This window comes from Trachinotus anak, unplaced genomic scaffold (genome assembly GCF_046630095.1).
Source record: "Trachinotus anak isolate AG129_WGS33_773 ecotype Australia unplaced genomic scaffold, CSIRO_AGI_Tana_v1 ptg000016l, whole genome shotgun sequence".
NCBI classification, from domain to species: Eukaryota; Metazoa; Chordata; class Actinopteri; order Carangiformes; family Carangidae; genus Trachinotus; species Trachinotus anak.
In genome coordinates this window covers 3,638,729-3,663,398 of record NW_027273867.1, presented here as the reverse complement: position 1 = coordinate 3,663,398, position 24,670 = coordinate 3,638,729, and the positions used below count along the sequence as shown (strand labels likewise).

The 24,670-nt window shown below is 42.9% G+C and overlaps 3 protein-coding genes across 4 annotated transcripts in view; 2 read left to right on the top strand and 1 right to left on the bottom strand.

Annotated features, from left to right (window-relative positions):
* The window catches only part of rpl15 (ribosomal protein L15), a 397,523-nt gene that overhangs the window by 281,715 nt on the left and 91,138 nt on the right, over positions 1–24,670 (top strand). The window lies entirely within an intron of this gene.
* sf3a3 (splicing factor 3a, subunit 3) lies at positions 4,292–12,979 on the bottom strand. The gene is made up of 17 exons (XM_071500511.1): positions 12,742–12,979; positions 12,577–12,624; positions 11,932–11,984; positions 11,482–11,587; positions 11,321–11,393; positions 10,447–10,538; positions 10,276–10,358; positions 9,051–9,189; positions 8,883–8,951; positions 8,732–8,799; positions 7,611–7,718; positions 7,435–7,504; positions 7,176–7,340; positions 6,119–6,229; positions 4,825–4,915; positions 4,673–4,728; positions 4,292–4,581 (listed from the first exon to the last, which is right to left on the bottom strand). The coding sequence occupies exons 1-17, from the start codon at positions 12,835–12,837 to the stop codon at positions 4,504–4,506; spliced, it is 1,506 nt and encodes a 501-aa protein (XP_071356612.1). The 5' UTR covers positions 12,838–12,979; the 3' UTR covers positions 4,292–4,503.
* LOC139634238 (ubiquitin-conjugating enzyme E2 E2-like) overlaps positions 15,571–24,670 on the top strand; it is a 68,149-nt gene continuing 59,049 nt past the window's right edge. Inside the window, exons 1-3 of the mRNA XM_071500577.1 lie at positions 15,571–15,730; positions 19,312–19,509; positions 24,376–24,426. Of these exons, the coding sequence (XP_071356678.1) occupies positions 19,319–19,509; positions 24,376–24,426 (242 nt within the window). The 5' untranslated portion in view covers positions 15,571–15,730; positions 19,312–19,318. The remainder of the gene's footprint in view (positions 15,731–19,311; positions 19,510–24,375; positions 24,427–24,670) is intronic.

Sequence of the window (24,670 nt, the reverse complement as noted above, 5' to 3'; positions counted from 1 at the left end):
GGAGGTAAATGCAAAAGGTTGAGAATGAGGAGCACCAATCAGACCTGAGCCCTGATACCTGCATCAGCCGCACCAGTGGTGCCGGCAGGATTATATTAGTAGCACGCACAAGAACTGCTTGCAGGCTACCTTCAGGTTTCCCACTAGGGTCGCCTCCCGTCCCATGTAAAACAAGATGCAATTTGTCCCGTATCCCGTGCTGTGAATAATGTAATGTCAGGTAGAGGGGTTATAAGTACATGAAAGAGAGTGAATGAGCATTTTGAACTCTCCAAAAATGTTTTTATGAAATGCAGATTCCCTCATTAAGCTAAATTAACATACAAAATCATTTTAAAAAACAGAAATACGGCTGCCGGCACCACTGAGCCACACCACACCTTTGTACAGTCTGACTGCTGTTTTACCCACATTTCTTCATGTTATGTAATTGTCTCCTATCTTCTCATATAAATTGTCTGTGAGGTTTTGAGTGGCCAAGAGTTAAATATCAAGTTGGAGCCAGAAGACAATTAGCTTCGCTTATTTTAGCTTAGCATAAACAGACAGCCAAAAGAGACTGCAGGAAGTCACTGCTCACGCCAAGAAATCCATAACACTCCTCTGAGGCACAAATCAACACTTTTTCACTTCACATTTTGTTTGAATCTAATAAAGACACAAGTTGTTAATCAGTGCGCTTCAGAGGTGGTGCTTGGCAGATTTATTTTTACCTCTCAACAGATCTGAAATGTCAAAGTCACACTGAACCTCAAACTGCTTGTGTTGTGAATGTGTGACTTGTAGCCTTATTTGATAGATGCAGTCAGGAGGTGGCGTGACAATAAAAAACAGCTTCTTTCACCTGATCACCTTTGTGACCTGTATACTATGACAAATGAACCTGGATATCCTTTAAATTTTGAACTTTGAACTTTGAATTCCTCGTACTTCCTGTCCATGTGTCCATCCTGATGCTTATTTCCCTTTTGAAATTAAATCATTAAATATGCACATATATTTTCTAAAGCCACACATATTTCAAAGTGCTACAGAAAGGTAAGATTAATTTACTGTTTGACTTGATATATATACTGTACATTGTAAATTGCTGCTAGACTATAGTCCATTTACATTTCCATCAGATTGTAAATGTAAATAAAGTGTGTTGAGGATGAACGCCAGCCAAAGGCATTTTTCACGATTGGGCAGCTGCAATATTGTTCCTACTAACTGATTGTAATTGATTTATGAAGCACCAATAAATGACTGATTAAAGCCATTAGTTAAAACTTATAAACCAGGGTTGCTTTTTGCAGATAATAACGTCTTGTTTAAATTGAGATATTGACCTTTGAGTGGATTTAAAGTGAGCTTCAGTGATTTGCATCATGCTCACAGCTCTGCAGGAGTGAGACATAACACATCAGTGTGACATCAAAATCATGCCATTTAATTTCATTCACGCACAGACTGCTTACAAGAAATTACAGTCATTATTGTTGACTGCATTCGCCAGTTCTCACCAAGCAGAAAAACTGCTCCTCATCTGAGGGTGAAAAGCTCATTCGTCCCTGCTTCCAGATTAGAAATGAAACCAATTATTCTAGCCACTGAAATGGGCTAAATCAGGGAGCCTCATAGATTTCGTGTAATTACTTGTATCACCTGTAAACAAATTGAATATTAACTAAAGATCCCAGGAGGCTACGGGAGCAGATAATGAGCTTGTTACCATGTCTGCACTGAACAGTGATGAACAGTGATGATGTGTTTGGTATTCCATGAAATATGAGGGAGGTGTCGAGTGATACAAGATTCTCACAGGTTGGTGCTAGTGTTCAATATCTCAAAAATTCAGTCAAGATGTTATGTTTTAAATTTCAGGATCAAAATATCTGATATTTTTAGAATCATGATTTCAGACTTCATAGTTCATAGTTCAGGAGACATGTCAGTTATCATCTCGTGCGTACCTGTATATTACTGAACATCAAGTTTTCTTACATAAACATGTTAGTACCATCACCTGTCCAAGCAATTAGATTATAAAGTCATTAACCATCCAGAAGGAGGTCTTCTTACTCCCCTTACTGCTCATTTTATATTAAAGGTCCCGTATTTTACACTTTTCTGGTGTTTAATTTGAAGTGTTGATATCCTTAAGCTGGGCTAGGCTGATTGCTTTTTGAGTGATCAAATGAAAACATAGTAGAGTTGGTATAGTATAGTTCAGGTAAACAGCCAGAGCAACCAAATCCCACAAGAGCAGTGACTGTTTTGTTGTGACATCACAAAGTTCAGGAAGTCCTGACGGCTGGTTTTAAGGCTCAGTGTCTGAATACAGGCTGTGTGCATTTCTCTGTGGACTGAGGCTTTGATACTTTCACAGTATTAATATAGAACCTAGACCTGATCTATAATCAAAAACACATGGAAATCGACCTTTATACAATATGAGACCTTTAAGACAATAGACAAGAAAAGAAGTTAATACTCCCAGAATCATGGTGTGATTGGGTGTGTTGTGGTGGTGTCTTCAGTGCCTTAGATGAGACATGAGTTGTGTTTCCCTGTCACCACTGATCTGAGCTGTTGAGAGTGTCAGAAAGATGATGTTCAATAGTGACTGAATCTACTGAGTAATATAAAATGTATGAAGGCAAAAGGAGAACTTAGTTTCCAGTTATATCAGATAATGTTGCCACACTGGTGATGTGGTGCGAGACAAAGCTGGAGCTGGAACATTTCCCAGGGTTAAATAAAATCTACGTCTACGTCCACAGTCAGTTATTTGATCATTCTCTCATGATGAAGTTTTATGTGACGAGAAAGTGAAGATTTTCTGGAACTATTTTTACCATTTCCTCACATTTACAAACCAAACAACTGATCAATTAACAAAGAATAATCTGTAGATTAATCAATATTTTTGTTAGAAGCAGCTTTAACACTAATTTTAACAAAGCATGTGTGAACATCTCAGTCTCTTTCAATCACAGGGGTTTCAAAAGAACAGCTCTCCCTGTTCTCCCCTGCCGTCCACCTCAAACTACTGTTTATCTGACGTCCTCTCACTGTAAACGTAACATAAAATATTCATGAGCTGTGTAGACGACATAACTCTCTAAATATCTGTATGCATTTGCTCATAAGCCTGCGTAGTATCTGTAGTGTTATTGATATGAACAGATAATTTTCTCTTTATCTCTCAGGGGAAGCAATGGCCAGAGCAAGCAGAGCTGCTGCTGTCACTACTGACCTGGTGAACAAGGTTATTACACTGTAACTCTGCCTATATCAACCAGTTACTAGGTTGCAAACAGCACAGAAGGCTTCCATCTATTCCATATCTTTACATTTTGTCATTTTTGGCAAAATTAGTTTCTCTAATCTGAATTAGTCAATGAGCCTGTCAAAAACTGTTTGTGATCCACCTTTTCTTTGTCAGGAGAAAACCTTAAAATGTTCAGTCTATTATATCGCAGTAGAGGACCAAACGATCACTCATCACAGAATAGAGGATCTACACCCAAAGCAGGCTTCCTTGTGAATCCATTAAATACAGATATGCATTATGGCCAGAGCCAGGAAAAAGGCCCACTCAGTTTAGTAAATGCAAGCTGCTCCCTGGTCACAGATATATTATGTGAAGATGACCAATAGACTCAAAAACTCATTTGTCTGCTGCCACTGGCTTTTTCAACAGTCTTATGTAACTCTTCCTCTTCTGTGTAATTTGAGTGTGTGTTGGTCTGTGTGATTATGATATATATATTATATTAAATTTCCCCATGGGGTATAATAAAGATGACCTTGAACCATATTAAATATGTATATATACACACAGTGGGTGGGTGTATCGGACATATATACAGTGCATCAACATTTGATGTCACAATCACTGTACAGTGAATCCAAGTCTCATAGCAAAGTGTTTGAATCCTTTGATCAATGTAATATTTCAGTTTTTCCTTTTAAATAAATTTGGTGAAATGTATAAAATTCTGTTTTATTTTGGGATGTTGAGAGTAGATTGATGAGATCTTTTTTTAGATTGAATTGGAGGAGTCTGAATACATTGTGTGTGAAATAGTTATATAAATATCTCAACATTCCATTGTATTCCTCAAGCGTTTAATGCAGCTATAAAATCATGATCATAAACAAGAGTTCAAATACACTTACAAGTCAGTGGCACCAGTAAACAGGAGCACTCACAGAGGCCTGCGACTGTGCAGCCGCTGAGCAACAGTCTGATAATAAACCCTGATTCACAAGCTGAGAGAACAGCGATAAAGATGAAACAGCACAGTGTCAAAAGTACTGAGTTTATTATGATAATCAATGGTTGCCACATTACAAAGTTATCAAAGGGAGGAATGGAGGATGGGACAGCGTGTAAAATAACATCACTACTTACAAATAAAAAGAAACAGAGAAAACAGTAAATTAAAATAAAAAACATAGCAAATTTTGGATGTCATTCCTTAGGAGTTACATCTTTTCATTTCCTCCACTCCTCTACAGCAAGCCCTGCCTCTTCAGATCCTCGTACGTCTTCTTGTTGACCACATTTCCACTCGAGTCCTCATACTCTTCCTGAAAAAACACACGAGTCATGGAATAAGTCATCATCATCATCACTGGGATTATCACTGACTCAGCTGTGATTCCATCAGTGTGGACTCACCTCTGTGTCTGGCTGCCACCGCTCTGAGGCCTTCTGGGACTTCAGTTTTGCCCACACTAGTGTAAAAACAAACACAACACACACATCCCTTGTTAAAACAAACTCCTAAACATTCTTCAAAATGCAGATGTTGGGGCATCTGACAGACTTACGAGAGACGGCGTCCTCGATCTGAGTGACGTTGGCGAAGTGAGCGGTGTTGGGGATTCCGAGACAGCGCATACCGTGAGCGTGCCTCCACTCCTGGAGAACACAACGCAAAACACACATCAGTTTCACACTTCAGCATTTGATTTCACTCGAAGTGCAAAATCTGTTCACTGATCTAATGACAGAGAAACGGGCCTATTGGTCAGCATCAGTCCTGCCCCCACATGCTCTGTATGAATGTGTGTGTCAGCTGAGCAGAGTCGTCTGCAGTGTTCGACAAAAGCTGATTAAACACATGAGGAACTGCACTGACAGCAGACAGGGGGGCTCCTCATTAGAGAGGCTGCTTCAGAAAACAAGGCAGCAACTTGGCGATTTTGCTGTAAGCAATAAAACGTCCAATGACAGCGCTAAATTTTCCACATGTATGCCACACACACATTTATGGGCTTAATGAATGAACAAATGTCATTTCTTCCTTTTTTTTTTTTTTTTTTTTTTAACGAGCTGTTCTGAGCTCTTCTGTTTCAGTAGAACCTCCTCACGCTCATCCACTGCCCCCAGTCACCTTTAACAGCCAAGAAAAAAACCAACGTGTTTTACCACTTAAACTATGTGTCATAAAGCAGAACAACTCAAAACACATCAGGGTATATACATTTCATGTTATGCAGAAAGTACAAAAAAAGAGGTGCAGTGAAGGTGTTACTGTGGGTGTCATGGAAACGTGATTCAGCCTGAGGGATCTGCTGATTTCAGTTCACATGCAGAGTGCCATTAATCCTCAGCTACTGCCATAAACACAGTTCCTCTTCTTCTTCTGATGTTTTTTGGCGGTTGGCAAACAGCTTTTTGGTGTGTGAGGGTCAGTAATTCACGTGAGAGAAACAACGCTCTCGTTCATTATTTACAAACAACACATTCAGCTCTCCATTCACCAAAAACACCAGCACAATCGAGAGCACGTTCGAGAGCAGTCCTGGATTTTTTTTTTTTTTTTTACCATTGGACAATTATACAGACTAATAATAAAATATGATGTGATGGAACCTCCTGCAATGATATATGTTTATGTTTCCACATCACACATTTTATCCATCTTTTCTGGTTTCCTGTCACTGAGTCACTTTCTCTAAATAAGACCTGCTCACTGCCCACATGTGTAGAGTTTATCAACAGGAAGCTCAAGTGTAGTGGGCCACTTTTTCCCACTGGCTACTACACTTTATCCTTCATATCCTTGTGGACAGCCCTGAGTGAGTGAGAGAGTGAGTCCATGATAAAAAAACAACATACGGCAAAGTGTCTCTGGAAGGCTTTGGGTCCTCTGTAGGTGTAGTTTCCACAGATCTCACAGTTGTAGTTGATGTTCAGCCCGTGGAGTTTATAAAGCCAGTATGGAATTGGCTGGAGGGGAAAAAAAAACAGCAAATCAGCAAACACGCACATCTGATCAGCACATATAAGCAGAGCAAAGTCAGACCAAGGTTTTTCAGAGCCAGCTGGCGTAAAATGTAGATCAATCCACTGGAGTGAAAAAAAAGATATTCTCCGATTCAAATCAGTCTTCATTTGAATAATCTGTTACTGATTCATAAAATCCAAAGATCAAATTTTTTTTTTTCTAAGATATTTTTTGGCCATTTTGTGCCCTTATTTGACAGGACAGTAAGAGAGTGACAGGAAAGGGGCAGAGAGAGGGGCACTGACATGCAGGAAAGAGTCGACCTGGTGACCACTTGTCAAATTGTGCATAGCAACCCCTGTATCTCTCTCTGTCTTTGTTTGTTCATATTTTGTCTCAATCCCTTAAAAAAACAAGGGTGAGGGCAAATATATAAAGAAGATGCATATCTGTCACCTGTGGATGAGTGGTGACAATGAATTAAGAAAGTGTAGCTCACTTGGTAAATTCAAAAAAATATAAAAAATATGGTGATAAGTAAATAAAAAAACTGAGATGTGATCATTATTATTGATTATTATTATAGATTATTGCATAAATATAGCAGTGAAAGTTTGTTTTATTTTACTTTTCTTTTTTTTTGATGCACTGGAACTATTTTTTTTTAGTGTAGTGTCTAATCTTAGTGGTGAAGAAGTTCTTCTTGTTCCTGTTTTCTCTGACTACACACTGGCCTGCAGTGAGAGGGTCACCATGTGCATTTACTATGTCTAAATATTAATAAGGACCAAAATAAACTGAACAGCTCTGCTAACTTAAAGACACAGGTTCAGTTCCTACAGCCCAGCAGCATCAGTCATCTCGAGCATCGTAAAGTCACTTGAATGTTGCCTTTGTGTCGTTTTGTGCAGAAGAACTGACGCAGTTGTACACAAGCGTGAGCCTCACCTTGCCGTCCCATCCCAGCGGCAGGTTCTTGGGGTTGTAGATGATTTCGTTGTCCTCATCTTCGCTCTCGCTCTCGCTGAGCTGCTCTTCCTCCTCTTCCTCGCGCTCCTCTCCGGTCCTCGCCTGCTTCCTCTGCACGTTCTCGTGAGTCAGCTGCCTCTGCTCCTGTAACCACAGACACAGTCTGTCCTAACACTGACCTCAGAACGTATCCAACCCTCCACATGAAGGAAGTCGGTCTGAAGAGCCGTTCACTCACCCCGAGGATCTCCACGTACTCATATACTTGAGCCTCCAGGAAGGCAATTTCCTTGTTCCGCTCTGTGTCTCTGTAGGAGTGACGAATGGAAAATTGTTATGAATTACATAACCAACATTATCATGAGTCAGTGTCAGCACTGCACTGAGGTGTTTTTTTTAAAAAAACCCACTTACTTTTTAGGGCCTTTGGCTTTGGGATTCTTGGCAAACAGGGAGGGGTCCAGTGATTCCAGGGATTTGCCTTTGGTGCTGAAGAGTCTCTGAGCTCGCTCCTCCAGGGTCCTGTACACAGACACACACACACAAGTTACTCTGTACTGAGTGAAGGACATGTTCTCAGTGTGGCTTAGACCTGTTCCCACTGATAGCTGTGGTATTCATATTCATCAAGGGCTTGGGAGCAATATCTCAATGCAGTCCAGCCCAAATATCATGAAATACCATATTATGGAGGGGGTGGGGGTATTCTATTTTTCTGTTGTTTTTTTTAATAGTAGATAAATACATTACTGTGTTTTGTGTTTGAGGCAGGGGCGTGCTGTCAGGGCAAACAAGGAAAGCAGTGCTAGTTAAAGCTAAAAATAGACAAGAAGGATACTGAGGTGGAGGCGATCTCTCTCCTCGTCATGTCACTTACTGCCCACCTGTGGTGCAGCGGGGTACTGTCTGGCCTACCTTCCAGCCGATGTGCCTATCTTCTTGTCATTATAGTGGGTGTGACTGTGTCACACTGACCAAGCCTGGAGCTTGTGGAGTGGAGAGGACAGCAGCTTCATGTGAGGCTTTGTGCAGTGAGAATAACCCTGTGGCCTCTGACTGGTGATCAGCTGCAGCCACAGTGTGCTGAGCTTGGCTCAGCTTCTACTGTGCTGATATCAGTTATGTTCCCGTCATGGGCATGTGCAGACGTGTGGAAACTAAACCTGCGCTTTAAGCGTTAAGAGGCAGCAGCAGCAAGATGAGGAAATTACACTGATTTATCATCTCTGTGTAAGAGACGGAATATTGTTACAGGAGGAGGGAGGGAGAAGGGGGGGGGGACAGAGAGAGAGAGGTAGAGTAAGGCAGAGAGAGAGATAGTGCGGTGATGCAGTGTGGCTCTGATCGTGCAGTGCCATCTTTGTGCACTTCAGGCTGTTTGTCAGTGAAAAACAGCTACGACTCCTCAAGACTGACGTTCCCTCGTGCTTCAGCTACAGTCCAGACAATGACATCAACATAAACACTGAGCCTGGAAACTGCAGGACTCTCATCTCTGCTTTAATGTTACTTCTGCGTAGAAACAACAAGCTCACCCTCCACACTTCAGTCCCAGCGCCATGAGAGCGGACTTCAGTCTGTCCAGACCCAATGAGGCCAACTCCTGCGAGAAACACCAGCAGAGGCATGAATGAGCATGAATGAGTCGTTAATATTCAAGGATAAATCTTCACACTGAGTTTTTACCTCCCAGGAGGAAAAGGCAGAAAGGTCCAGGTGAGCTCCAGCATGAGTCAAAGCGCTGCTCGTCTCTTTCTACAGTCCACACACCCAGGTGGAGAGAGAAGCAACGGGTCAGATGAATAACTAAAAACTGAACCATCATCACATGTGAAGGCTGTGAGGAGAACTTACAGGCCAGCCTGGAAACGTCCCGTTCTCCCACTTTTTCTCAAAGTCTGACAGCACTTTGCCGTAGAGCTCGTTCTGGTCCAGCAGGGGTTTGACCCTGTCTGTGTAGTCCTGCAGGTATTCCAGCAGCATCTCCAAATACCTGCACAGACGCACAACACATCACATGTCAGTCCTACAGGACGGTTAATGTACTTCCCCCCCCCCCCCCCCCCTCCCCCAGAGCAAATTGTCCTGAGTCATTGTGTTGTAAAATGTGTTTATATATGCTTATGTTGCCGAGGTTATCCCCCCCCCCCCCCCCCCCCCCCACGAGTATAGTTTGGGTTCTGTTATTTTTCTTCTCCAGATGCTGATGACACAAACAAGTGTTTGCAGCTTTTGAAAGACATTTATTAGGCACTGAACTGTGGATTTCACATGACTTGGGCCACAGATGTGGCTTATTTTGGGGGGAGGGTCGGGGAGCAGAAAACAAGTCAGTATCTGGGTTGACCACCATTAGCCTGATGCAGTGATGCACATCTCCTTTGCACAGAGTTGAACAGGTTGTTGATTATTGACCCTGTCCTCATCAATGGCTCTGATGCTGCTGGATATTGACAGGATCTAGATCACACTGTCATACACACAGGTCCAGATCATCACAAACATGCTCAGTGGTGAGGGAGAGGCTGGGTGGATGTATGGCCACGCTCCCGGAAACGACTCTGGAGACCTTTTATTGTAGTGAGATGACCACTCACTCATTTCATGGTCATCAGCTCTGGTGGACATTCAGCAGCCGAGTGAACACTTCCTCAAAACGTGCAGCATCTGTGGAAGTGTGTGTGATAGAACTGCACATTTTAAAGTGCTGTTTAATTTGGACCAACCCAGGGAACACCTGTGCAATAATCATGCTGTGTAATCAGCATCTGGATACGACACATCTGTCAGGAGGATGGTTGATCTTGGAAAAGGAGAAATCCTCGCTAACACAGATTTAAACACATCTGAGAAGAAAATGAAAGAGAAATAAATCCTCTGTGTGTGTGGACAAAATCTCACATCTTTTATTCTAACTCATGAAAAATGGGAGTAAAAGCTAAAATGTTGTGTTTATATTTTTGGTCAGTGTATTTCCTGCTGAACCGGTCCAGCACACTTCACAGCTGTGATGGCACACAACTGGATATATTCACTACATCGAATTCTCCTCTGTTGGGAATAAGCGTGATGGACCTACCTTTTGTATTCAGCATTTTTCCTGTCCTTGGGGATGTCAAACAGCTGGTCGAATGAAGACAGGTAAGTGATGTACTCAGGTTTCTGCAGAAAGAGACAAACACAGCTACAGGTTAACAAAAAAACTACGGTTTAGTCAGGAGGTGAAGACTGAATCACGCAGGATCATGACCTCGGCTCCCTTCAGGTTGATGTACTTCAGGTAGCAGTCGTGGAGATCCAGGTAACGGCCGTATCCTTCCTCATCAGTGAACTCCACCAGGTCTGTGGAAGACACACACACACACACACACACCTCATCTGTTACACAACCCGTATGAGCCACCCTCACACACCCAGAGCACCCATCTCAGCTAGTTCACGTTTAACTGGGCTGCAGCCTCGTGGTGGTCGGCTAACCTGCTATACAGCAAACTCATATGAGAAATCCTCCTCAGCAGCTGGAGTCCCCGCTCCTACAGGACACTGACGTGACACTGAGAATGAGCAGGAGGGGCCGTTCAGAGCAGCAGAGTCCGTCTGTGCTGGACACGTCCTCACAGTAGGGATAATATCACACCAGCATGTGATTAGCCTGACTGACATTACATTTCTGAGGCTGGTACTAATACTGACAGTTTAGAGTTTTGTTTTTAAGCAGGTAACACAACATTTAAATCTGGTTATTGTGAAATGTGTCCTGAGTGTGCAGCCTGAACATGAAAATGAAACTTTGACATTTGAATTATGGCCTGATTTTTTAGTGGTCAGGGTCATAACTGATGTTGGCAGTTTTCAGAGAAGAGGCCTGAGACAACTGAGAATTTCAGTGTTCACTAGAAACAAGATAAGAAGTTTCAGTTTTGTCACACATCATTTGAAATCTGATGACATGATTGTAAATCAGTAATATCACAGTAACTATCTGCTATCTGGAAGTACCAGTGTAAGATTTGCTGAGCCATGACACAGACACACCGGTTAGGGTCAAGAGGTTGTTGTGAGACAGAACCTCCTAAAATGAAACTGATACAACTGTTTTCCTGTTGAAGTGGAGTCAGACTTACTCTGAGCCTCCTCGCTGGGGTTGTCTCTGGCCTTCATCAGCTCCTCAAACTCTGCTGACATGGGAATGGAAATCTGCAAGAAATCCAAACAGCAACGTTCTTAATATTCAGTTTCAAAAGGTTTCAACAGCGTCATTTGACAACTGACAGAGGTGAACTACCTCATTTGGATGCTTTCTGTGAAACTCCTTTATCTGTTTCAGTCTATTGTAGAACTCTGCAAACTCATTTGGTCCTGAGATGGCAGCGAGTTCATCCCTCCTCATCCTGCCAATAAGGAAAACAATTTCTTGTTCAATACACCTGGTTAAGTGACAATTCTGAATGTGATAATCAACAACAAGCACCAAAGATAATCAAGATGTTCTGACGACAGGTCCTGTGTCCCAGTCGACAAAAATAAATAAGTAAATAGGATGAAACTGACAACAACAAATTCTAAAAGCAAATATTTGTGAAAAGGTGAAGACAACAGATATTGTGTTTAAAAACTCAAAGGACCATGATCCTTCAGTAACATCTGCAATTTGGAAAGGGCCCAATTCAACCCATCTAGAGTTAAGGCAGGTATAGCCCCCTCAACTGGAGCAGGTTAATCACAAAAGACTCACCCATCTTTGTCTTCATAGGAGTCTCTGAGATTTGCGCTCACTTCCATATACCTCTGTCAAAAGATGAAAAGACTATCAGGCCGTCCTTTATCATGAAAAATGCTGACAATGTACATGTAGCTAACTTCCTGAAACACCTATGCTCCATGGAGAATAGGTCTCACCAAACTCTCTTCTGACCACTGCCTGCTCACCCTCCAACATCTAACTGTACACTGCTGTTTCGTGAGACTGCAAAGCTTAACCTGTGAGCACGTCTGAGCTGCCAGGGTGCTGCTAAATGCAGACCACAAAGGAGTGATTTGGTGTCTGAAATGCTTCATTTTTCCAGTCTTAAAACCTGGTTGCTGCTGGGCACAGCAGCAAACTGATCATTTATGTTGAAATTTTACTTCATTAAAACCTGTTTGGTGGATCACTTGCATACCGGATAATTCCAGTAGAGCCTATCTACACTACCTATAACGCTCTCCGTAAAGTGAGTGCAAAAATACTCCAATGTTTTAGAATTAAAGGTACATTTATAACCATCTCTATGAGTTGCATTATAAATGATAAGAACGACTGACTGACATGTTCACTTCAGCCTAAGAAACACTAGCGTTAGCCAGCCGCTGTGTGACACAAACCAAACGTCTTGCTTACATCCAGCATGGCTCTTGTTCGATGGTCAGAGTTAATCTGGTCTCGCAGCTATGAGAAAGAGAAACGAGATGCATTTGAAAACAGTAGTTACGTTGCAGCTGTGTCCGGTGTTTGTATTATTTGGTTAGCAACGGTGCTAATGCTACCATAAAGCGGTCGGCGTACCGTGGACTTCTTGTGTAACATTTCTTTGGTTTTCGCGTCCATCAGCCTCTCTTTCTCTTCGTGGTAGCGACGCTGTTGCTCTAAAATCGTCTCCATTGTTTAAAAATGTAGCGGACGGTCACTTTAGACAAGACAGGGCTGCTACTGAGTTTGTGAAAAGCGAAAGACACTGGCCCCCGCCGTCTGGGATACGTTTGATTTCAATGGCGCATGTTGAGGCGCTCGCGTCCGTCACCGTACTCGGCGTAGAGAAACACGGACACACGAAAGGGTTCCGCAGGGGTGACTTGGTCGACACAGATCGTGAACAAATGAAGGCAACAGTATGTCTAAAATGTCAGTGAATTCATTTACGAGAGAATGTGCTACAGACAATGAAATAATGACACAGTTTAGAGATTAATTCCTTTATTTAAATATAGGCATTTATATTATTTACGGGTCTATGTGATGTGTTTACTGTTCATTTCAAATATATTAACTAGTCCCACTGTTTTAGATCAGTTGAATAATAAGGTCAGCAATTGGCCCTTTGCCTCCCTACAGTTGTAGGTCACCAAAACACATCGCAGTTAGGGCTCCGGGCTATAAATCATTAGAATATAGGAAATTGCTTCTGAAATCTTAATGCACACTTTCAAACAGGTTGGATTGACAGCCTACATGATGTTTCTCTCTTTTCCACTTCCTTTGTAGTCTACATCATCAAAGCCTGCCATAACGCTTCAGACAGCACGCAGTTTGCGCGCACTCGCGTAGGAGCGCGCACGGAGGCGGTCTGATTGGTCAAGTTTCGGCAAAAAGTAAAAGACCGGAAGTGTGAATTCTCTGCCTAAAAATAAAATAAATATCAGTCGTTTGATTTTTAAAAACGGTCAGCCCTAGGCTGTATAATGTTTTGTGGCGAGGTTGCAGCAAAATTGAATTGTTTGCATAATCCATGTTACAGCTTTCCACTCTGATGTGAATTTATGAATTTTGCGAGTATCAAATAGGTAAAGCATGTCACTGTTTAGTCAAAATCTTATGCTTTAGGTGTTTTCTGAAGCAAAGACTGAGCAAAAACTAATGGAATATGGAGGAGAGCAAAGTAAAATAGTAGTTACTGGACATATCTCCAGTTCTATGAGTACATGCGTAACCTTCTAACGACCTTCGCCATTGTTTAATCCTTTCAAGGCTGCACCTTGAGACAGATCTTTGCACTCACCGACCAATCACCTGTATAAAACCCCAGTGCACACATTGCTCATCTACTTTAGGACAGCTGAGCGTGCAGTTAGAGTCCTACACACATACTCATAGAACTGTACTTACATCCAGTAACTACGATTTCTATTTTGCACATGCTCTGCCCTCTAATGGGCTTCACTATTGGTTAACACCAAAGGCCATTAGCAGAATCATCCACTGACACATACCAAACAAAGCAGTTGAGGTCATGACCCCCTGGTGGTGGTCGATCAATGGCCATATAGTTCCGGGGGACAGTATCACAAATGCAAGACGCTGAGCAGAGAGCAGAGGCCTCCTGAGCCCGCTCACTATAGGAAACAGAGAGCTGATTGGACTTCCTCATCCCCGCTCGGTGGTCCACATAACAGCACAGACCACAAAAGTGTGAATGTGCCTCTCCTCCTCACTGTTGTGAGGTGGAGGAAAAAACAACTTAACCCGAATGACTCTCGAGCTGAAGGAGGAAGTGATGACCTCGGGCTGAAAAGACGGGTTAGGTGCCTCTGTCCCCGCTGACTGACATGCAGGAGGGGTGTAGTGCACTGCAAACTGGACATTCCCCGTGGTGTGGGCAGCTAGGCCAGTGGTGAAGCCATCCTGCAGAGTTTTTGGCAGCAGAGGAGGAGGGAGAATAACATTCATCCGCTGGGCTGCTGAAGTGAACAGGTGGTGCCAGCCGAGGTGTCCTCTGAGATGATTACATCCTAACACCGGAGGGTGGCACAGTTTTTGTGAGCACAAGTGTTCTCCAGGGTGGCTGAGAGAAGAGCAAGACGAACAGCTCATGCACTGGGGTGTTTACAGAGCTTTAAGACAGAATGTGATTCGTGCTGTACTTGCTGGTCAGGTCAGCACACTGTTCACTGGAGTCACGGAGGACAGAGCAAACATAGGCAGAGTTTTCTAAACTTCAAGCAGTACATGTCTCTACAGAGTGGGAAGAAGATCTGTCTCAGGGTGCTCACTCTGAGCCTCAAAGTGGTCAACCAGTAGCGAAGCCCATTGGAAAGCACAAAGAGTTTTCTGTTTTACATGCTCTAGTAGGGAGATTAAATTGCCCATAGGTGTGAATTTGATCATGAATAGTTGTTTGTCTCTACATGTCAGCCCTGTGCTAGACTGGTATCCTGTCCAGGGTGTACCCCGTCCTCGCCCAGCGTCAGCTGGGATTGGCTCCAGCCCGGCTGCGACCCTGTACAGATAAGCTGTATAGATAATGGATGGATGTTTAAGTAACAGATTATCATCAACAGTAGCAGCCATCAACAGCCATCCAACCATGATTTTAAATTTGCAAATGGTATGATATTTGGTGAATTGGTTCCCCATATAACAAACAGTATGTTATTCAAGGTATGGTCATGTTTAAGCAGTAACAAAGTGGAACATAATAAGAAATTAAAAATTTTGCAGTCATACATTACCATGACCAGACTTGCGTGTACGTTACAATAATAACACGCATGGTTTCTGAACTGCGCAAATAGCTGTGCAGATCATGCGCATGATTCTCCCTGTAGTTCTCATGGTTCCGACGAAAGCGCTCATTCAGGCTTTTATTTTGCCAGCCAAAAACCGGAAACGACGCTTGTTAGTGCTTCTAACCTGACACTCGCGGTTTGGCACATTCTCCAGCAGCCAGTGAACGCAGCGGGCGGAAAGCGGCGGACAGCCAGTGTAACGGATCACGGAGCGAACAGTGGACATTAAAACACGTTTCTCCTCCCGCTGTGCGCCCAGCCTGCTCAGAAAGGTGGGTCCCGCGTATTCTTCTTCAAATATTTTAGCCTCCCGACAGAATAGAGCTTTATTACGTTATCTCCTACAGGGAGGGGGCGGTGGTGGAGGTTGGGAAGAGACGGGGGCATCCATTCGGTCTTTTGTGCTGGAGCAGATTTTGCAGGGGTCAGTGAGAGCTCGGATAGCGGGGAGGCTAGCTTTGCTATCTGGTAAAGTGTGCTGCTCAGCGTTATCTTGTCCTACCCCCGAAGATGTCTCGTACCGACGGTGTCTTGCTGTTCACTCCCCATAGATAAGCCTCGGGACCGGGGCGATAAGTGCTCAGGGGCTCCTCAACATTAGCCGAATGAGCCTTTAAGAGAGAACGTCTCCCCGAACTCGGTCCAAAATATCAGTAATTGTAAACCTACTCCCGTCTATACGTGTATATACACCTTACAGCAATACCGTAAAGGACCTTTTCAAAATCACCAGCAGCCACTGTTGAATTCGGCATACATCCATTACACCGAACTGCACAGAAGTCCAGTAAAATCTGAACTTCCTTAAGACCTCGCCAGGTAGTCCCACAGCCTCCCCCACTCAAATACGTGAGCTCAGCCAACAATGCGAACCAAATGTATAAGTTGTCATTTCACTGTTTAACAGCTGGTTTGTTTACTACAAGACACTTTCATTCAGAAATGGTGAAAAGTTAAATAGATATCGCTACCCGTGTGCCGAAGAGCAAGGCAGCATGTAGCCTGCTGCTCAGTGCTCGAAGGGAATCTGACACCAAGTGCGCAGAATGCAGGGCGAGTGTGGCTTCTCTCCGGCTGTGATTTTCTGTGAGGCCTGCTCACTAACACACACTTTGGGATGCTTCACTGAGGTTGATAGTTATGGTTGAGGTCTTTTGACAGTTTTCACATCTAAAGGAGAAAAACAAACAAAAAAAATCTAACAGTCTCTGCTGGCAAAAGCCCAAGGTGATATGCTTCTACTCTCAGTGTGTTGATCCTCACCTGACAACTGGAAACACATCGTTTTCCACATAATAATAACAGCTTACCCCGAGAGGATTCCATTCACCAGGACGCGTAGATGTTGTAACCTCTGAAATGATGCCCCTGTGTGTTATCCTAAACCATGTAATCCCCCAATTATCCCCCCATATCAGCTCACCACCAAATGCAGTTAATTGCATCAGATAGCTGTGTGCAGTGGCTGTTTGTCAAATGCCAAAAGCCGAGCCAACGTGCCAAAGCCGCCGTCGTGTTTATTGAAAAATCTGCCCATACTTCTGTCCAGTTTGATGCTCATTTAACGGCACGCAGCGCAAGTGCCCTCACATGTGTTCATCTGTGTGATACGTTTTCCACGCAGACCTGGGACTGTAAATAGAGGCCTTCACCTTGAGGTTCACACTCAAACACACACACACACACAGAGAATGATGGGGGAATTGGGTTTAGTGAACATGACCTTGTAGGTGTCTTTTATTGCTGAGATTCAAGGCTAATGCCCAGCGGATGCTCATCTTGGGGCGGTTCTGGGGATGAGTGGTATTCAGGAGAAGCCTTTGAGAGGAGGAATAACATCGGTGGAGCAGCAGCCAATTCCTGCTCTCATCACTGATTATTTTCTAGATTTATGATGAATTTATCTGGAAGATTGTGAAAAATGCACATCACAAGTGGACTCATGGTCCATGGTGATGTTTTCAAATGTCTTGTTTTGTGTAATCAACACTTTGTTGTCAGAGGAGAGGAAGAACATTTTTACATTTGAAGAGGTGGACCCAGTGAAGATTTGATATTAAGCATCGTTGTCAATTATTTTTCTGTCGATGGAAAAATTGACACCGTTGTTCTGGTTTGCAAATCTCATCTTTTCTTTGAGATGACACAAAGACAAGAGTGGACTGAGAATCACAGACTTTGTGTCTTTTGTCTTGACTCTTGTCTTTGTGCTTTTTTTGGATAATATTTTATTTTAATTATTTGAGAGTGGACAATAGAAGGACGACAGGAAATGAGGGGAAAGAGCGAGAGAGAGGTGGGAGTCCTGAAGGCTGGAGTGCTCCTCGATTATTATCTGCTGAAGTCATTTATTAAGAATAAATGCCACAAATTCTCAGGTTGAGCTTCTCCGGCATGAGGATTTCTTAATTTCTCTGTTTTATATTATTGCAAATTGAAAATCTCTGGAGGGTAGTTTTCACCCTTTATTGACTTTGCAAATAAAAAAAAAAAATGAAAAGAATTACAGTCCAAACTCAAGGTAGGGCGGGTCGTCCACAAATTGAAAGGTCGGTGGTTAGATTCCTGGCTCCTCCAGTGAGCATGTCAACGTGTCCTTGAGCAAGATACTGAGAGTGTGTGTATGGTAGGGAAAAAAAGGCTACGTATGTAGAAAAAAGCGCTGCATGAGTGTGTGTGACTGGGTGAATGTGTAAAGCGTGTTGAGTGGTTGATAAGACGAGCGAAGCACCATACAAGTGCAGTCCATTTACCATTCACTTGATAGCTTTTTCCAGACTTTTCAGCCATATCATGCAGTCTTCATAAGTGGTTGTTGACATTCATGCTAAATAGCTGTTACCTTTTCGTCCATACAGCTCGAATGACTTACCATCATTCATGTAGTGGTTTTCCACCACGTGGGACCAACTTGACTCGGTATGTGCTGGACTCTGCTCGCATGTGGTACCTGGTGTTTCTTTTTCCACTCCCTTAATGCAGCGTTGTTACTATAGCAACAACACGCAAAGCCATGGTGACATCCGCACCTCCTCAGCTGACCACGGGTTCTGTGTAACATGCTACAGTGAGCAGTGTGGCAGTCGCTCGGCTGTTTGAATATATCAGAATCAGTTTTATTGCCAAGTATGTATTCACATACAAGGAATTTGTGCTGGTGCAAAACAGTAACATAAATAAACTTAGAGTAAAATTAAAGGTAAAATTAAAAGTTAAAAATTAGAATAAGATTAAAATATTTACAGCAAAGATGTGGAATATTTCCAATAATAATAAAATGTGGGGAATGTAGTGCAAAATATAGAAAATGTAAAAAAAATATAAATATATACTGTATTCAGACTGTCCCGTCTTGCACGATGATGATGCAGTAGTGATGATTCTCCCTGACCAATCAGCAGCCTGCAGTGTCTTCACGTCATCTTTTCTGGTAACGCCTCAGCTTGTTTGGAACCTGTGGAGGTGATAGAAAAAAAAAAGTACCAGTTACTGTCCACAACTTTTGCCCAATGGAAAACCAAACAAGGCGAGTAGAGTCCAGCCAGTACCATGCAGTGGAAAAGGGCTAAGAGAAAAATGGAAAAACTAATCAACAGATCAATAATGGACAGTTAAAATAATAATGAGTTGCAGCTGTTAGTTAAAATCATGTAAGGGAGATGACATCATCTTTCTTTCTTATGTTTTTTTTTTTTTAAATGATAACATATCTGTGTAAGAATGGCAGAAAATGTGAGCAGCCTTCAGAAGAATATGGATTGGACCCATCGCTCTGACGAGATGCAGAAAACCTTTGAGGCATATGTTTTTGTGTACACACTGTATGTGCGTAACGCTGCCTGTGTGTTCTCAGTGTCAGCATGTCCAGTGAGGTGCAGCCGAGGCCGGACGACAGCCCCAACACCAGTGGGGGAAGCTCGGACGCTGAGCAGAGGGAGACGGCTCCTCCGGAGCAGTCGGGCCCTGAGCAGCGGGACCAGACCCAGCCCAAAAAGAAGGAGGCCAAAATCTCCAGCAAGACCGCTGCCAAACTCTCCACCAGCGCCAAGAGGTAGATTTGCTGCACTGACTGTCTTTTACTTTGTTCCCTGCTGCCTGCCGCTGCCCCGACTGCTTTGCTCAGCTGCTGAAGTGTTCATCCGACACTTAATTGTTCTTTTGTTCTGTCTTTGGTGCTGAGTACCTGCTGCTGTGTTGCCCTTTGACTTGTCTAGATCTCATCTGGCCATCCAAACAGGACTTGATGCTTTTCTCTTTTATATCATTGCTACGTGAATACTTTTGGGTTTGGGACTGTTCGTCAGAAAAACTTAAGGATGTCACCTTGGATCTTGGAGATCCCAATTTCCAGACATTTTATTGATTAAACAGTTAATCAGTTGATTGAAAAGACAATGAAGAGATTAATCGAAAATGAAATAGTCATTATGTAACAAATCATCATTTACAAAAGCCTAAGGAGAAAAGTTCACACACTGTTTAGAAGGTAACAGGTGGATCTAATACCTGCCATGTAGGAACACTTAACTGACTGTCTGAAATGGGCAAAAGTTACCTGAGACAATAGGAAATATTTCCCCTTGCCTCCTTTAGTGACAGCAGAAATCTCATTATAATGAAGGAGGCACTATTAGTTTGCACCATAAATAATTGAAAATCATATTATATCACGTCTGTCCTGGATTGCTTGCCGTGAACAAAGGCGGATTTACATTCAATCACCACTTTCACAAATAATAGTCAACCCCCCACGCGCTAGTTCAGACCTTAAAGGCAGCTGGAAGAGGACGTGCACTGTTGGGACTTAACACAATTCAGCCATTAAGATACGGCAAACCAGTGCCAGACATTTGATTTCTGAACGCACCCCTGGTGTTTCTGCCCTGCTCCCTGATGTAACGCAGCACTGATTCGGCCCAGAACCGGTTCATGGTAGGTTGGCGCTGGATGTCACAGGGTGATGTAGTTGTTGTCTGATTGGACGATGGGCTGGCCAAGCTGCACGTCAGTTCAGCTTGTGTGTTGATGCTGATACCAGTTGTTGAAGGACACATTGTTGCTCTCTACACTGTGCTATTTATTGACAGCCTCAGTGTCAATAGGTGGTAGATGAACAGGCATGCTAGAAGCCACCAAAATAAAAGCACACAACTGAAATCTGTAAGTGCCCAGTCAAACCTTGGTGATGTAGTGTCTACTTGGAGCCTTGACTGCTAATCCGGCAGTTAAAGTTAAAGGGCCCATATTTCACACTTTTCCTGTGTTTTATTAAGTTTTGATGTCCATAAGAAAATGTATCTGTTTTAAAGGTGCTATGTGTAATTTTTTGCTATGGATGGTTAGCCATTAGCAACTGTTTACTGACCAGTCTAGAAGATATGTTGCGAGTTCTCCATAAAACTTCATTCCTTTACTTTCCAAGAGCTGTCTCCAGCGGTTGAAAGCAACCAGCTAGCCTCTGCTCCAGTACATTCCTTCTTGTAATACTACTTTGCAATAGAGTCACTATGGCATCTCGTCTGCTCGGTTCAGCATGAGAGGATGAGAAGTAGCATTGCCCACAGGTGTGTTCTAACCTCTTTTCTCATAAACACAAGGATGGCTGAAGCTCTTGGTTAGCAACCGTATCACCACCACCATCTGCTCCCGGCAAGAAACCTCATTCAGAGGTGGAGAAAACTTGCATATAGAACCGTTAAGTGTCAAAAACCACCTCAATTCAGTTTTACAGTTCTCTCATACTTCTCTCCGGAGCTCTAGCAAGAAGAGAGCGTTTTGCATCTGTCTTGGGCCCTCTCTCTCTCTAATTGGCTGACTGGTGACTGAGTGATGCATGGCAAGCCAACCACACGGAACAGATCGTAGCCTATTACTGTAGCTTGGTAAAACTCAACAGTAAATGCCCCTGGCCCCTGTCTCAAAACCGTCAACATAGGGGAAACACTGGCTTCCCATTCTAAAAGCTTTGCTCAGATGATATTGACTTATTTGTCAAGGCTTGCAGAAAGTACTAGTTTAGTGCTTTCAGTGTCTTGAGGGTTTATCAAATGCAATGAGCCGAGGAACATTAGAGAAAGCAAGTTTTTGGTTAAGGAGGCCGTACAGCGTGAGAGCATGAGGAACTCGCAGTGATATGAGTGCTTTTCCCTTTGGACTCCCCCGGCCTCGCTCATTGCAGCAGTCTTCCTAACAGGTCCCCAGCTTCGCCTGTCAGAATGTGCCACCTCAGGAAATACTGCAGATAAAATTACACAGCAAGCAGTCAAGCTGAGAATGACTCCATAACTGTGGAGATTGTATTACAGGCTCCTTTGCAAATATATTTCCTTTTTCCCCCTTTTCCCCATGTGAGTCATGAGCAGTCATTGCCCCACAGAAACTCTTACCCTTTTAAGTATCATCATCTTTTGATGTACACTCCATCCAGTGTGGTAATAGACTCGTTGCACCCACATTCATTTAGATGACTTCAGCTACATTTGTTTTTTTACATTTCCCAGAATGCAGACAAACCTCCAACAAGTCTGTACTTATTTTGTATGTTTTTCTTTTTTGTACAAACATATGTTTCAAACACAATGTACCCAGTGATCCAGTAAGAAGCCTTTACACTCTGTTGAATGGTTGAACAGCTTAGCAAAGCAATAGAAATTTGATCCACAAATTTACGCCGTTGACCAATTTCAGATTGTTTTGGCAGTGCAGACATTTGGCACAAATGTGTTCCCAGTAAGGGGAAGTTGTGTCCAACCTTTTGTCTCACTTCCCAAAACCAACTATCTGTCACCTACAACCACATTGTGCTATGATGGGCCAGCTTTGCAGAGGTGAGAAAGGAGTCAAGGAACTTATCTCTCTCTTTTCATTTGTTTCACAACTGTAGCACTGTACATGTGAAGAACCTAACAAAATGCAGGTTTCCCAGGAGACACTTTCTAATGTCTGCTGTCATTGCTGTTTTTAAACGATATCATATCATCTCTCTAATGACCAGCTTTTTTCTCCACTTTTAAGTGTGGCTGGACAGCATGTCTTACAAGCTGCTCTGACCCTCCCACCTTTAACTAGCCTTTAAAAGCCAATGAGCCAATGACGTGAGTTGGAGTGTTTGCATTGGCACTTTCCCTTTTTTGATGGACAGTAGAGATACAGACAGGAAATGCTGGGGGATAGAGGACAATGAAATGCTACAAACCAGAATCAAACTGAGTACCAGATACCCAGTGATTTCAGTAAATGTGTGACAAGTGTAAACATGGGAGATTGAGCTGTGAGAGGTCAGTGCATCTTTTTATACAATCTATAGAACTAATGTGGCTGACAATCTCCTAATAGCTAAAAGCGGTTTATATTGTTGAAGCCTTTAAAACAGAATGAAATGTTTTTGAGCAGAAGCAGTTAATTCCAATGAAACTGCCACACACGCTAATGTTACCTGTGTGAGTGAGGGCCTCTGATGTTTTAATGCCTGTTGATGGATTGGGTCTGGGACCCACTCACAGGTCAATTCTCACTTCCTGCAACAACTATCTTTGTGTGCTTTCGGTTTCATTACTTATAGTAGCTGCAGTTTCCCACTGGAGTTACATGTGTCATGTCAGACAGCCAGAGCTCTTCACCTGTCAAAGGTTATTTTCCTGGTTACCAGCAAGTTGCTCCATTTCTAAATACTTAAAGGTCCCATGATGTAGAACGTGAGATGTCCATGTGTTTCTTGATTATAAAGCAGATCTAGGTTCTATATTAATACTGTGTAAGTATCAAAACCTCAGTCTACAGAGAAATGCACACAGCCTGTATTCAGAAACTGAGCCTTTAAATGAGCCTTTGTGATGTCGCAACAAAACAGTCACCGCCCTCAGCCACGCCCCCAAACCCCGCCCACATGGACCCATCATCTTGCAGGATTTGTTTTCTCTGAGTGTTTACCTGAAATCTGCTATATCTTTATTGGATCATTCAGAAAACAGACCCTCTATATACCCTCTATGTGTGTGTGTGTACATAGCAGGCATTATATTGATAAATACAAAACATATTTGAAATGTAATCATTTGATTTATTTAGTTTCAAAGCTCAAGCAGCAGATGTGAAAACCATCTTATCTCGAGGTACATTTTTTCTGGCTTTTGATCATACCTTATGATCTTCATCTGTAGATGTTGCCAAATTGCTCTTCAGCAAGCCAGCATGGATGAGAAGTCCCTGAAGTGCTCAGAAAAATGTAAATTATTACATCTACCACTCCATGACAATCTGCCTGTGTCTGCATTTTCCCCTCACCTGCAGCAACTCTCTCACTCGCTTAAACATGAAATGAGGCGGACGTGGTCATACCCTCTGCACAGGAGAGAATACCAGCAGCATGTGAAGCCGGTTGGGTGATAGTAAAGTATAACACCTGGCTGCAGGACCACTGGTTGGTTTTGTCATGAGCACTTAACCAGAGAGAAATCTGACACCTCGACAGTCTGTTCATTTCAACCTTTTTTTTATGTGCTCAGGGTGGAAAAGCTCCAAACACCTTCATGAAAACATGAGGGCTGAGGCAGGACTGTGATCGGCAGCAAAATGAATTTACCCAGATATATCAGATATGATTTCTCTATCTGACGTGGCCTTCTGATTTTTTTTTTTTTTTATGCTCACAGGGTTTGAAAGTGGCAAATATTCAGCCATGCGTCCCCATGTTGATCTTGTGTGACAGGACTTATTCCTGTGTTCAATCACAGCGCTCCGGAGCTCATTAGAAAATCAATGAGGTGTTCACTGTGTACACTCACAGATTGATTTTTACAGTCAGGATTTATACAAATGTCTGTGTGTGTGTGTGTGTGTGTTTGTGTTTGTGTTTGTGTGTGTTTGTGTGTGTGTGTTTGAGAGTGCGATTATAACACAGATCTTCCTCTCATTTCAGAATCCAGAAGGAGCTTGCAGAGATAACCTTGGACCCGCCACCAAACTGCAGGTAGGAGCCTGTTGATTGTGTGTTTCTTTTTTTTTTTTTTTTTTAAAGGGCTGTTTGCCCTGACACCTGAGGCGCTCTGTGTGTAGCGCGCAAGGATGTGTGAGCCTGTGTGAGGCTGTGTGAATGGATTGTGCCAGCTCAGTGAGTCATATGAATAACATAGGTAGATTATTGTGCTATATTTGCGCCGCTGTTTGCTCTGGCTGAAGCATGATGAATGGACTTTGTAAGCAGTCTGAGACAT

Excerpts from the sequence above, each read along its gene's own strand:
- sf3a3 (XM_071500511.1), bottom strand. The coding sequence starts at position 12,837 with ATGGAGACGATTTTAGAGCAACAGCGTCGCTACCACGAAGAGAAAGAG. Across the intron at positions 11,985-12,576 it reads GAACAAGAGCCATGCTGGAT|AGGTATATGGAAGTGAGCGC; the intron begins GTAAGCAAGACG and ends ATCTTTTGACAG. Across the intron at positions 7,505-7,610 it reads AAAGCCAAAGGCCCTAAAAA|AGACACAGAGCGGAACAAGG; the intron begins GTAAGTGGGTTT and ends TCACTCCTACAG.